Source organism: Schistocerca gregaria, chromosome 5 (genome assembly GCF_023897955.1).
Source record: "Schistocerca gregaria isolate iqSchGreg1 chromosome 5, iqSchGreg1.2, whole genome shotgun sequence".
Taxonomy (NCBI): Eukaryota; Metazoa; Arthropoda; class Insecta; order Orthoptera; family Acrididae; genus Schistocerca; species Schistocerca gregaria.
Window position 1 is genome coordinate 366,550,708 of NC_064924.1, and position 15,134 is coordinate 366,565,841.

General features: G+C 35.9%; 1 protein-coding gene across 1 annotated transcript in view; it reads right to left on the minus strand.

The window, feature by feature from the left end:
- Positions 1-1,778: 1,778 nt before the first annotated feature.
- The window catches only part of LOC126273344 (rho-associated protein kinase 1), a 210,822-nt gene continuing 197,466 nt past the window's right edge, over positions 1,779-15,134 (minus strand). The window contains exon 48 of the mRNA XM_049976891.1: positions 1,779-3,093. Within this exon, the coding sequence (XP_049832848.1) occupies positions 3,003-3,093 (91 nt within the window). The 3' untranslated portion in view covers positions 1,779-3,002. The remainder of the gene's footprint in view (positions 3,094-15,134) is intronic.

Consider the following 15,134-nt stretch of genomic DNA (forward strand, 5'->3'; position numbering starts at 1 on the left):
GTCTTCCCAGATAAAGGATTTCTTTCTAAAAATTAAAGCAAAGAAAGTGTTTCCAAGGGAAGAGTCCATATTATTATTAATGAGTTATTTCTCTCTCTCGGTAAGTATGTATTCATAATGGTTTTGCTGAAAGATGAAATAAGTAAATGGTAAGTAAATAAGTATATGTTTTTATGATGGATGGATTACACTAGACTCTTGCTAATCTGGCCATTCCTTGTGCATATGGGTGCTGGATTAGCAAAAGTGCTGGATTTTGGAGTGTGTCTTAAAATTAGTGTAAACACATAAGGATTATATTTTATGAAGTGCCAAGGTACATTCATTTTCATGACAAACTTAGTCCATGAGTGAGTACACATACATTAGTATCAGTTATCATGGAAGACTTCCCAAATTTTTAGTTGTCCAAATGACGATACGCGATGGCAGTATGTTGCATCACACAACAGCTTTACAAGCATTACGTCAGTACTACTTGTTTATTACAATTGTTGTATAATGGACTTTAGGAAGATGTCTGCAGCTTCAGCACCAGCAGCGTATGATATCTTCATGTTCTCTCCTCCTATGTTCTCTTCATCACTTTCATCCTAACTTTCCTGTACACTTTTGACTATCTCTTCATCTGTTTGGTCATAAATTGATGCTCGTCCAGCATTGTACTCAGTAGCAATGAATTTCTGTGAAGAACCTTAGTTCAGCTTATCTCTAATTTCAAGTTCCTGTTTTAAATCGAGCATAAGTTGTTTCCTTTTAGAAGCCATGAACCAAAGCGTAAAGAAAGCCACAATTTCAAAATGGATTACTGAGAGTCCGGGCTACTGAGGGTTGGATTATCAAGAGTTTAGTGTATATGCAAAGTTACTTTTCTGTACATCTTTCATTTTATACGCCTTTGTGGTGGGTGGATTACATATCCACTTACTTTTGTGTAAGTTCTTATTACTTGTAGTTTATTTTATCTGTGTAGTTGTACAAGACAGGACCATGCTCCTTGCTCTATTTGTTTCTTATAGATTGTTTTCTTGTTTTATAGACAATCTGACGATGCTCCAAAAAGGTAAAATGCTTTATTGACATTAAATAAATCTGCAACCAAGAGACAATAATGAGATACGTAAGTTCTAGGAAACTGGTAAAATTATAAGTACCCTCTGCCATTCACTTCACAGTAGTTTGCAGAGTATAGATGTAGATGCACTCCAATCTCAACTATGCTTTTACAAAGATGACAGTTCATTGACTGAACCAAAACAGTATGTAGAACTACCTAGCAGGAGGTTTTTTTTTTAGGTTCTCCCCCCTAATATACAACCAATAGGGACTTTGTATATCATTAACCATAAAATACTTTCCGTGTAAAACAGCTCTTCTGGTATCACATCTAGTAATTGTTTATAGGACTACAGAAGGTTCTCAGCAATATCGTTTTTCATTTGCATATAAGATATTAAGTTATATTTCACGTTGTCCTGATGCTGGCTCTCTCAAAATGCATAGTTTTAGTGTAGAGAACAATACGTCAACTTCAAATGAACAGGAACGTCAATTAAAAATATTTTGAAGGTTTGTAAGGATAATTAGGTTTTTTCCTTGTGTTTTTATGCACTCTTGAGAATAGTTTATTGCAGAAGAAACCAATAAAACATTCTCTCTCTTTCCTCCCTTTTTTAACAGTTGTAGCAACAGCAGTGCAAACATCTATGTTAACAGGAACATACTGAGAAATGGTACCTGAAGCATTCAGCGTTATTTAAAGTAATAAACAATGACACTCATTTTTAAAAATATGTCCACTTTTGGCCAAATTTATTGCTTACATAATTTTTCATATACAAATAGCACTATGGTCATATATACAAAAGAGTAGTTTTATGGTACATATTAAATAAAATTGTAGTTGGTAATTCCACAATTTTGGCATAACTTAACATAAGTTATTCCTTTTAAAAAATGAAAAACATAAATACTTTAACTTAGAACTCTAAATAGTACCACAAGTTTATTCTTTTGCATGATATAAAGGCACAGTCCATATATATTCTCCACATGTAATCAACAATGTGAAAATGGAACACAGCAACAAACATGTACATAACTGCAGAAGTCTGCCTTACACATATTTATGTATACATATAAATAAAATAACAAGTTTCATTGAAACTTGGCATTCACATATAATGGTACATAATTTGTAAACTTTTTTAACAGTTAAATTAATTGGCACAGATGCAATGTGAAATGAGCAAGGGAAATCTTGTCCTTTTCTTTGGAAGTACAAATCAACGAATCATTCTAGTGGAAAGAAAAGGAATGTAAACGTCAGAAAAATGATTATGAGCAAACTTCAATATTTCTGAGTCACAGCATTATGTGATGTAAATATGTGTGTCTAAACCTTGCAAAAATGTTTATCAAAACTTTGGCTTCAATATTCAGTCATGAATGTAATCTTTGTGAGAGTTACATCTGTTCTCACATTTTCTGTTGTATTACTGTAACTAACATGACAAGTATAACTAAAAATTACATTTGTACACTTACTAAATCAGGTCAGAAGTGGCTATGATGTGAAACTGACAGGCAAGATGCTGATTAAGAGCCTTTTTTTCCTAAATCATAACCACACCAAAATTGGAAACTCATAAAACAAGTATTTCAAATGTTTTACAACCTAACATGAGCTGCCAACAGAAAACCTCTCCCCCTTCCTCACAAACATTGGGTCACTTCTGCTGCTTCAGTTTCTTTGCTTAAGAATGATAATGTCCACAGCCTCACAAAACCCTTTCAAATAAAAATTGCTGTACTTGTGAAGCTCAATCAAAGAGAAAATATAAAGCTATTTTTTACTACTAGTAATATGTTACAACTATATTCAGAGATAAAACTTTGGTTAGGCCACTGTTAAAAAATAAATTATTTCTTTACACAGCACTTATAGCCTCCTAGCAATCACAGTCTCAACAGCCACTTGCACCTCTGAAAGCAGCTCACACTTATTTTCCGACAGCAGATGCATTTGCAGGTAGTGTTGCAGAGCGTTGCTGTTGGTGTATATATGGCTTAAGTGATGAACGTGTAGATTCTCTGGAAGATAATTAAACAGTCATGTCAACAAAAATTTGACAAAGATAAAACAAAACTAATTTTCACAGGGTATGTGTAAATTCTACCTGTTACACTTACATAAATTCCCAAAAATCAGATATACACAACTGATTTAAATGCTCTCTATTAAACTAAAGAATTTTGTCTGTCAAGTGGATAACATACTAAAAATAAATAAATGAAAGAACATGACATAAGCCACACACAAGAAGTATCTTTTTAGGTCTCTTCTTTAATTGGTAAAGAGGAACATAACTTTGTAATCAGATTTTTAAAAAATCTGTTACACTTTTTAATAAAATGATAAATTTATTCAATTTAATTTTGTCAGTGTATTATATTAGAAAGTAGTCAATAAAATAGTCAAGACATTGCTGCTCCAGGCTGTGCCACTCTGATAGCAGCCCTTCTTAGATTGTGCAATGTGTCAGGAAGGTTTCTGCGACAATGCAAAGCAAATTTACACTGGGTTTAAGCTTTCTCAGTCAGATTCATGAGGTGCGCACAGACTGCTAGCACATCATCATCTTGAAAGACCAACCCAGTACCAAAATACTGACTGCACAGTTGGGGGATAAAGCACAGCCCTCAAAATTATCCTCAACAGCAATGAGAGGTATGCAACATCTACACATGATACATCTGAAAACCAGAATGATCCACAATGCTGTTGAACCATTGGGACTTTGTGCCTGAAATGTGCATTGGTGCCTCAACATATCTTCTACAACTATTGTAGTTATTCGAGAATTTCTGTGTAAATTCTAGAACCACTCAGCCTTCTACCATTTCGAACACACGATATTCTAGATACAAGTGTGGGATGGAAAAATCCTACCTACTGTGCATCACACATTTGTGTGCGTGCAGGTTTAAAATCAGTCGCGGGAAGAAGGTAGATGCAGCAGTCGAATGGCACCGACAAGTACCTGTCGGGCAATCCATAAATGTGTTAGTGACCGTGTATGGAAGAACTATGGAATCTAAATGCAGCTTCGTGCTTATTGTGTCACTGACTATTGTTATGTGAAACAAGAACAGTAGAAAAAGTACTCATATATAGACTCTTGACTCAGCTTTGTTAGAGGCAAGACATTTTTTCAATCTCATTTTCTGAAAGTCATGATGTTGAACCAGACTTTCTTTCGAATGTAAATCAATTTGTTTCTAACATATGACTGTACAAGAGACTTATTGAAGTTACATATTATGTTGAAAGTGATAATTTTTATTGTGCTCGAAAGTCAAATTCATCATTGATTGACGAAATCTAAAGTTCGTATGGCTACTTATTTCACTAGTAGAAAGAGGCTTGAAAGTTCCTGTACCTAACATAATTCAATGGAGAAGAAGTCAACAGAGTTTCCAGCAGCCGGCTATCCAGTAAAGAAGAGCGGCTGTAAACCCCAAGTAAGTCATCTCGTAAAGAAGTGGAATGTGATTTGGGGAAATAAATCAGTATAACCCAGACCCACACCCACAATTTAAGTCGTCAAAACGTTAGAACATGGCGAGCACAGTAAAAATCCTCACTTTCAAAACAGGAATTTTCAGTCAAAAACGAGAAAAGAAGCAACCAAACATAATATGACAAGGGATTTACTCTGAATTATTGGAATATGTTCCAAGTATCTAATGGAGCAAATACATAGAGAAAAAAACAATGAAGACATGAAAAATTCATGATAATAAAACAGCACAGAAGATTTCAACGTATTTGTCTAAAAAGAAATACGCATAGAACGCTTCGCCAAAGAAGATATAGTGTGGGGAGAGTATACAGCTCTCTCACACATCGTGGGGACGCAGATGCTGAAACCAACATGCCGCCGGCACCAGCTGCTAATGGACTGGTGCTGACCTGCCTCCACATCTGCTCACCTATGCAACGAGAATTCTATGCTACGTGAGCGTGAAAGAAAGCTTTATTACTTTAGTACGAAGTGGTACAAGGTACTGCTGAGTGAACTTTATTTGTGTAGTTATCATATTTAAAGTTAGTTTGAAATGCTTACAAGAGCTAAAGCATACAAGAGTATGGAAAATATACAACAGGACAGGGAAACTCAAGACCCAGCTATGGCCATGACTGTTAGCAAAGAACTGGACTGAGTTGGTACATTTAAACAAAGTTCAAAGTGCGACTCTAAGTAGAGAACTAGGCTTAGTTAATTCTCAATTAAATACCCAGAGTGAAGCTTTAAATGCTCAGAGGGAAACTCTGAATATATAAATGAGAAATGTAAGTTAAAATGCATAGGTCGACTCTCAAAGCAAAGAATTTAGTAATCTGCGCAAAGGCATGGGCTTTTTGAAGACTGAGTATGGCGTTGTAACTACTAAACTAGAGAATTTAAAAGTAGATCTAAAGAATTAGTTGATAAACTCTTTGACTACTCACAAAAATCATATGTTTACTGACCTTAGTCAGGAACAGAATGATATCTTTCAGGATGTGCCAAAAAGGTTAGAACTTAACATTGAGAACAAATGTAGTAGTGTAGAATATGAACTTATAGAAAAGTTAGGATCCTTTGAAAAAGTGTACAGTATTAAGTATAATGAGGTAAGGCATGGGTTGCATACTTTGCAAGAGAGTGTAGATAAGCAGAATGAGTTAATGCCAGTCATTCAATCACAAATTACAGGTGTCAATACACGAGCAGATAATGTAGAAAGAAATTTCAAAGAGAAAATAGCTGACTCTTATATTATAAATGTAATTAGTTTGGAGGAACAATTTGGGGAAATTATAGATCGAAAAGTTACCAAGAGAATAACATCCGGGAATGTATCGCCTATTCCTTCTTCTGAACTTAATGATACCAGGAAGGGTATGGACAACCTGTAGAGAGAGATTAAGCTAATCCAAGATAAACCAGGAAAAAGGGTATCTTCACCTAACATTGTATTAACTAGTGAAGCTGTGACTGATTTACAATGGGGAGCTAATTCAGGGTTATCTAGACAATCCCCTAAATTTAAGGTGGACAGAGATGTACATCAGACCCATTTCTTAAAAAGGTTTAACCAAGCATTACCAAAAAATTGGAAAGATTCTAAGAAGATCAAATTTGCTGTGGGGTACCTTCTAGGGGAAGCCTCAGAATGGGGTACAATAAATATTCAGAATTTTTCCTCTTGGGAGGACTTAAAAAAAAAAAAAAAAAAATTATAGAGAAAGGTATTATGGCGAAGCTGTCAAAATGGTTTTTTGCGTGTCAAGAACTTAAGTTCTTAGGGCATATTGTAGGGATAGAGGGAATCAGACCAGGCCCTGAATGCTAAAAGCTATCAAAGAATGTCTGCATCCCAGAAATATAAGACAATTAAAAGGATTTATAAGCATGGCAGGACACTATCAACAGTATGTATGAGGGCAGGAGTTAAATGAACCGAGAAAAAAAGGAAGTACCATGGACTTGGGCTCAAGGTGCAAATGCTGCATTTGAAAATGTTAAAAGAGCGCTTGTTGAGGCACCCATATTACATCATCTAGTTATGGGCGAACCATTTAAAATTTCGACAGGTGCATCTGATTACGGTATGGCTGCTGAACTTCTCCAAGGAGAATGGGATCAGAGTAATGTAGAAAACAGAACCATAGATTTCGCTAGTTGTAGTCTAAATAAGCATGAACTAAATTACACAGCTACCAAAAACAAACAAAAAAGAACTATTGGCGATTTTTTGGAGTATTCAAAAGTATCAAACATCAGTATGGGGATTTGAAATCCATATTTATACAGATCACCAAGCTTTATCCTTTCTGATGAGTACTCGATTACTACACAGTAGGTTGATGCACTGGATGCTTCTCCTACAGGAGTACGATATTAAGATACGATATGTAAAAGGTTCCGAAAGTATAGTACCTGATGCATTATCGAGGCTACCCATAGGAATGAAACGTACAGAAGGGTCCAGCGTTATTTTTGTCATTAATTTTATGTCAGCAGAATATCCGAACAACAGGGTAAAAGAGATGGTTCAAAGAATAACAGAGAATATCCATCATGATCCTTATTTCATAGAAATATTTACTATGTGTATCTAGAACTCGTTACCTTCTAATCAATTGGGAAAATGGAAAATTGTAGATCATAACTTGTTTTGGAGAGAGAGTGTAACATCACAGTGTTGGCGTTTATGTATTCCAAAGGTAATGGAAGACGAACTTATATGATGTGTTTACACAGGGTATGGACAATTCAGAATAAAAAATGCATATCACATATGAATAAATTTTATTATTTCAAGAAACTATGGCATAAAATAGCACCTTTGATTAGAACCTGTGAAACTTGCCAGAACGTAAAAAAAGAGTAATACTCAGGTGAAATACAGAATGTATCCTATTATCCCTAAGTCATTACACAACCTTACAGTAGCAGATTTCTTTGGACCAATTCCACAAGGAAAGGGAGGAGAAACATATATTTTGGTTATCATAGAATGCTGGTCAAAATATGTTAAACTATATCCTATTAAGAGAGCAAACACACAGGCAGTTACACACTGTTTACAACAATACTTTCTAAGAGGAGGTAAACCAAAATGGTTTCTTACAGGTAACTGACCACAATTTGTGACCAACGAATTTAGAGAATTCCTAGCAGGGGGAAAGTATTCGCCAATTATAACCCGCCATCAAATCCATGTAAATGGGTAATGAAGGAAATTGGAAAATTATGTCGTACATACTGCCATGAAAAACATACTTCGTGGGCAATGAAAATTAAGGACTTTGAACTTATCCTAAATGAATTACCCCACTGATTGACTGGGTTGAGCCCTTAAGATGTTATAGGTAAACCTTTTGTAGGAGAACCTTTAATTTAAGTATTTTAATCGGCCTGAACAACCTAGTGTCAATTATAAAGTAAATCAGGAAATAATTTCTAAAAATTTAATTGAAAAGGCGCTACAAACAGTAAGTAAGCATAACAAAAAGGCTGCGGAACCTCAGTACCAAGTCGATGACCTGGTTCTTATAAAACATTTTCCCAGCTTGACTCTGAAGAGACTCCTAAGCTTTTTCAAAAATATGAGTGACCATACTGCGTACAAACGGCAGCCCACCCTAAGATGTTATTTTTAGTAGATCCCACAACCGGTTTAGAAAAGGGGAAATACATTGTAAAGGATGTAAAATAGTATATCCCCCAGGGATGTTAACATTCTGAGTTAATGGGCAGTGCGACGACTGTCAGATCGAGTTGTTTTCGGTGTTTCTACCAAAATAGTTTTCCTGCACTGAATTCCTTTAAAATAAAAAAAAAAAATATCCTATAATCTTACTGCTTTAAAAAACTGAATATGGCCATAAAATAGAGAACAACTTAAGAGAAATCACAAAAAAAAGTGATGTCTAGACAAAATAAATTGAATAGAGTATTATGTTTGTGGAAAAGGTAATATGATGTAACTAGCAGGTGTACTGGCATGAAATGAGCATTTTTTTTCTTTTTTTTTGTGAAAATGAAACACTAATTTTGAACTGAAAAGGAAAAACATTTTATTCAAAGTACTGACCATTGCTTTCTATACATTTTGACCACCTTTCTGGCAATTTGTGGACACCATGCCAATAGAAATGATCGTCTTTTGAAGCAAATTAATCAGACACCCAATTTATGACTTCTTCGTAGGAATCGAAGTGTTCCTCAGCTAATGTGTGTCCCATTGATGAAAACAAATGTCAGTTGGAAGCAGCCAAGTTTGGTGAATACGGCGGGTGAGGTAGCAGCTCCCAGCCAAATGTTTCGATTGTATCCTGAACCAGTCTTGCTTTGTGTGCAGGTGCATTGTCGTCTAAAAAAATTACTTTGCCATGTCTTCTGGTCCATTCTGGCCTTTCTTCGATCAATACATAGTTCAAATTGATCATTTGTTGTCTGTAGCGATTAGTATTCACAGTTTCACCGGTTTTAGAAGCTCATGATACACCACCCTTTCTGATCCCACCAAACACAGAGCATTGTCTTCTCGCTGAATCGATCTGGTTTTGCAGACGATGTTGATGGTTGTCCCAGATTAACCCATGATTTTTCCCATTTAGGATTCTTAAAATAAATCCATTTTTCACTGCCAGTAACAATTCGATGCAAAACTAATTTTCTTCCATGTCTTTGAAGCATAATTTGACGAATGGTTTTTCAATTTTCCAGCTGTCTTTCATTCAATTCATGTGGCACCCATTTTCCACACTTTTGGATCTTTCCCATAGTTTTCAAACAGTCAGAAATTGTTTGTTGTGCAACATTTAGCATTGCTGCCATTTGCTTCTGACTTAAAGTATCATTTTCATCCAATATTGCTTGCAATTCGGCGCCTTCGAACTTTTTTTGGTGGTCTTCCATATTCTTCATTTCTTACATCAAAATCATTATTTCTAAACCATTGAAACCATCTTTTGCATGTTGTTTCTGATAGAGCATGATCACCATATGCCTCGACAAGTATTCGATGCTACTCTGCAGCACTTTTTTTTTTTTTCAAATGAAAACAAAAAATTAATGCTTTCCGCAAATCATCACTTTCTGGTAAAAAATTCGACATTGTTAACACGATGAAAACATATGATGATGTTTGTTCCGTGACTTGATGTATACTAAATATCTTTTGACAGATGTCATACCAACCAAACAAAAAAAAAAAATTAAGGCTCGTTTACAACAAATGTTCCGTATCGACACATTTGTATCTTAACGCTCATTTCATACCGGTACACCTGGTAAGTGAACAATTGTTATACCGAAGTGTATAGCTTCTCTATTTTGTATCAAGTATTTTATATGTTTTACAAGATGTGATATAGATGGGAGGGTTTGTATAAATTTTGAAAGGTGTGGGTATTGTAGCTAAATGCTTGATTTACAAGAACAGATAAATCATGACTAACACAAGACACACATCACACCTTTCAAACAACCCTCAGAAACAAGTGTGCCTGATTCTTCTTAATTTGCCGTTTCCATAGGGTTGCTAGGATTTCCTTCAGGGACCTCAAAGGGTGAAGGAGGGACAAGTCCGTTCTGTAGGAGACGATTTAACACCAAACCTCCTCCGACGTCTCACTCAAGTACCTGAGAGTTAGGGATCCTGGGGAATGGGGGTGGGAAGGGTTTCTTGTCTTTGGGACTATCTTCTTTCTCTTCTTCGATCCTAGCAACCACATCTGTTTTTTCCTTTCTTACTTATCATCTTCAGGACCTGTCTGTCTTTTCCCTCTTTCCATATTCATAAACTTCTATGGCTGAAGTCGTTTCTTATTTCCAAGGTTAATAGTAACCTACATCTTATCTTTAGATAAGAAGGCTGAAGAATAAGAGTACACACACACACACACACACACACACACACACACACACACACACATCCACATATACACAAATATACACTTCTACACAAACATTAAATTATATAAGACAAAGCCTGTCACGCTGTGAGAACCACCAGGTATTGTAAGGGAAAAGTTGTGTACACAGGGAATTATGTGCATATGTATGGGGAATTATGATGGTTCTACATCGAATATACATAAGAAGAGGTGCACATGTGCAACGAACAACTATAAAGTAGTAATGAGTAATGGATAAATAAGAGAGAGACATGAGCAAAGAAAGAAAACAAAAGTAGGAGTAGAATTAGTCAGGTTGATCATTAAGCGTCAGTGCAATAAAAATCTGATGAATTGAAGGATAGCTGAACATAAGTAGTATATATAGACACAGCGTGACAGGCTTTGTCTTATATAATTTAATGTTTGTGTAGAAGTGTATATTTGTGTATATGTGGATGTGTGTTTGTGTACTCTGATTCTTCAGCCTTCTTATCTAAAGATAAGATGTAGGTTACTATTAACCTTGGAAATAAGAAATAACTTCAGCAATAGAAGTATATGAATATGGAAAGAGGGAAAAGACAGACAGGTCCTCAAGAGGAGAAGTTGATAAGTAGGAGGAGGATTTTAGGGAGTGAATGATATATTAAAGAATGAATGCTAAGTTTAAAATAGATTTATAGCTTTACCAGAATATAATTATGGTATACATGGAAATTTATATTAGGATAATGAACCATGAGGCCTACTAAGAAAGGATAAGGGGGGTGTACCCGGCATTCACTAAGTATAAAGGGCAGACAATATTTTGTAAGGGCGTACCTGCCAGAATGGAAAGAGGAAGTGCTCTCATAAGGTCAATCCACAAGTAAGGAATAGGTGCTGCTGATCCTAGGAGAAGGGGACAGTATCGTGACAAATGTCACAAATTTTATAGGAATTTTTGTGGAAAGCGTAAATTCTATGAACAACTAGCAGTATTATGTTTCATGAAGTAAATGAGTGTCAAAAGAACACTTTCACTTCGCCCAGAGTTCCTCCAAGCTACAAATAATGAAAATAGTACATACTAGGAAAAAGCTAGTACAAAAGATAAGAATAGAAAAAAGAAGATTACTCGTGTTCTAAACACCTAAAGTTTACAATTTAAAACAAGAAATTAAAAAAAAGAAAAAGAGTGCTCACAGTTACTAAGTATTAGTAAAGCAGACTAAAAGAACAACTAAATCCTCATGTCTTAATAACAAAATAAAATAAGAAAAGAGTAGAGAAAAAATAAGCAAAATACTGTACAAGAAAGGACAGAGAATTGTTACTCAAAGGAAAGATATGTATATAAACTTGTGTAAGAAATGTATCCTGTTAAGATATGAACTGTTGTTATGAGTGATATTATGTGAATAATGAGTATTTATAAAATATTGAGTGTTCGGTCTGGAGGGGAGGGGGGATATGTAGTGATTTGAGAATTTCTGTGGATATTCTAGAATCACTCAGCCATCTACCATCTCAAACACACAATATTCTAGATACTAGTGTGGGATGGAAAAATCCTACCTACTGTGCATCACGTGTGTGTGTGTGTGTGTGTGTGTGTGTGTGTGTGTGTGTGTGACTCTACAGTGTGTTAGTGAGTGTGTATGGAAGAACCGTGGAATCTATATGCAGCTTTGCACTTAGTGTGTCACTGACTATTGTTATGTGAAACAAGAACAGTTGAAAAAAATACTCATATAGACCCTTGACTCAGTCTTGTTAGAGGCAAGACATCTTTTCAATCTCCTTTTCTGAAAGTCATGGTGTCAAACCAGACTTGCTTTAGAATGTAAATCAATTTGTTTCTAACACACAACTGTACGAGACACTTACTGAAGTTACATATTATGTTGAAAGTGAGTAATTTTATTGTGCTTGAAAGTCAAATACATCACTGATTGACAAAACGTAAAGTTCGTATAGCTACTCATTTCACTAGTAGAAAGAGGGTTGAAAGTTCCGACGGAGAAGAACTCAAGAGTGTTTCCAGCAGCCGGCTATCCAGTAAAGAAGAGTGGCTGCAAACCCCAAGTCAGTCTTCTCAAAGAAGTGGAATGTGGTTTGGGGAAATAAATCAGTATAATCCAGACCCACATTCACACTTTACGTCATCAAAGCATTAGACTATCACAAGGCTTTTCTTCAAAAATCATCAGGTATTAGACAAATCTATCAAATGGTACAAATGGCTCTAAGCACTATGGGACTTAACTTCTGAGGTAATCAGTCCCCTAGAACTTAGATCTACTTAAACCTAACTAACCTAAGCACATCACACACATCCATGCCCGAGGCAGGATTCGAACCTGCGACCGTAGCGGTCACGCGGTTCCAGACTGTAGCGCCTAGACAAATCTATCAGTCATTAGTTAAGAGAACCCAATGCCATTGTTCCACAGATACTATTTCAGGTGTTCTCTTGTCCACCTTCATCATACAGAACGATGCTGGAGAGCTTTGTATTAATGATGGTGCCTAGCAGTGCTTTAAACCTATACTCACATCTGATGATCAAAATTAGTCAAATAAATCAAATAATACGTGACATGTCGCAGTTAACCTGCTCATTTATTACAACAGTTGTTGCATCCCCTATAGATCATGCCTGCATTTTCTATTTACCCCTCTGTCTACACTCATTCTGGGCATTACTGAAAACTGATACAAATGAACAATGTAACAACATACATTTCCACGCACAACAGTGAGGCTTACTAATGATTTCAGGATACAGTATTTTAAAAGTAAAATAAAAAGTCTTGGAATGGAAGGATGAGATGTTGTGTAAAATGTATATTTTCATTATAAATCTCTGTTACTATTTCAAAGTAGTTTTTCTATAAAATTTTGTGCATGAAAAAATTTAAAACACCAGTACAGGATGTGTCTCAGGCCAGATAAAAAAATATGCCATTGTTAAATCTTTCTACAAGGACATGAAAAATTTAAATAACATATCTAATTTCCTTAATGACAACTTTTTCTAAGACTCACAAATAAATACAAAAATACTGTGCATGGCACCAAATGTTGCAATTTGAGTTGCAGCCTTGAAAAGCATGTTGAAACTGAATATGACAGGCACAGACGAGATGTGAAACATGAAATTATGAAACAAAACTACATCATAAAGATAGTACCAAACTCAATGCAATGTTTCTACTAATGGTAATTAGGCTCAAGCAAGCCATATTTATTACTGAAAATGTGCAGTAGTTATAATCAAACTTTTGCTACCTGAGAGGGGCCTCATGAAAAATGAGTGATTGTAGGACAATGAAACTTTGTGAAAACATTTGTAAGAACATGGGAAGAAAAATAACAAATAAGCTATTGAAAGAAACACATTTTAATTTCCACATGAGAAGGAAACAGTTGCTAATTGCATGTCACATTTCCATTTCAGGTTACATATGTTGCTTAATGTGATGACCATGCAGCCATTAGGTTTTTACAGATACCATTTCGCAACTGTGCACAGCACTTTTCAAACAGTGGACCTTGGAATGTTCAACTGATGTGACACAACTTGTGCATTCCATAAAGATTGCACATTGCATCCAGAATTTTTAGCCATTGCAACAGTGGCATCTCCAATGATTTGTAGTGCAATTTGCCACTGGCTTCTCCTAGAAGCAATTCCCCAATCACCAGTTAATTTGAACTTCCTACTGACGTTCTTCAACACCAATGCGAAAAGAGTACATCTCCACATTCCTTCAATGCATTGTTACACACGAAGAGCAGCAGCACTATTGCTGCTGTTTTATCAAATGGCTTTATAAGTAAAAGCCCTGCTCACCTTGTCCAGACTCACATTGGCTACCTGCACTTGTAACACATACTGATGTTCTTATGTTTCAACACTACGTCGTCATACCAGTACCGATGCCTCATGGAAAGTCATGACACTAACACTACTAATTTTCGCACCTCCCGCCTAACTGTCAGAGTACTTGCAGTGGATCCTGATGGAGTTTGGAATTCCTGTGTGAAGGTCTGGATAGATGTCTGCCTGTTATATATTACGACCCTCTTCAATTGTCGGCAGTCTCTGTCAGTCAACAGACGAGGTCAGCCTGTACGCTTTTATGCTGCACACGTCCCTTCATGCTTCCACTGCACTATCACATCAGAAACAGTGTACCTAGGGATGTTTAGGAGTGTGGAAATCTCACGTACAGATGTATGATACAAGCAACACCCAATCACCTGACCCGGTTTCAAGTCTGAGAGTTCCGCAGAGTCCCCATTCTGCTCTCTCACGATATCTAATGCCTACTGAGGTCGCTGATATGAAGTACCTGGTAGTAGGTGGCAGCACAATGCACCTAATATGAAAAAAAGTATTTTTTGGGGGTGTCTGGATACTTTTGATCACATACTGTATACACAGAGCTTGGTCTTTTATGCTTAGTCTTAGGACTTGAATATTTTGACTTCATAGTTTGATTGACACACATCAGCAGACACATACTTATTGTTCTGAAGATGACCAAAAAGGGTGAAACGAGTTAGCAGTATATAAATAAAGTGAAACCACTGCTGTTTTTAATTTGCAAACCTATCATTATCACAGTTGCTAGCTTCAACCAGAATTGATTGGGAGAATGTACACACGACAAAAATATTAGACCAC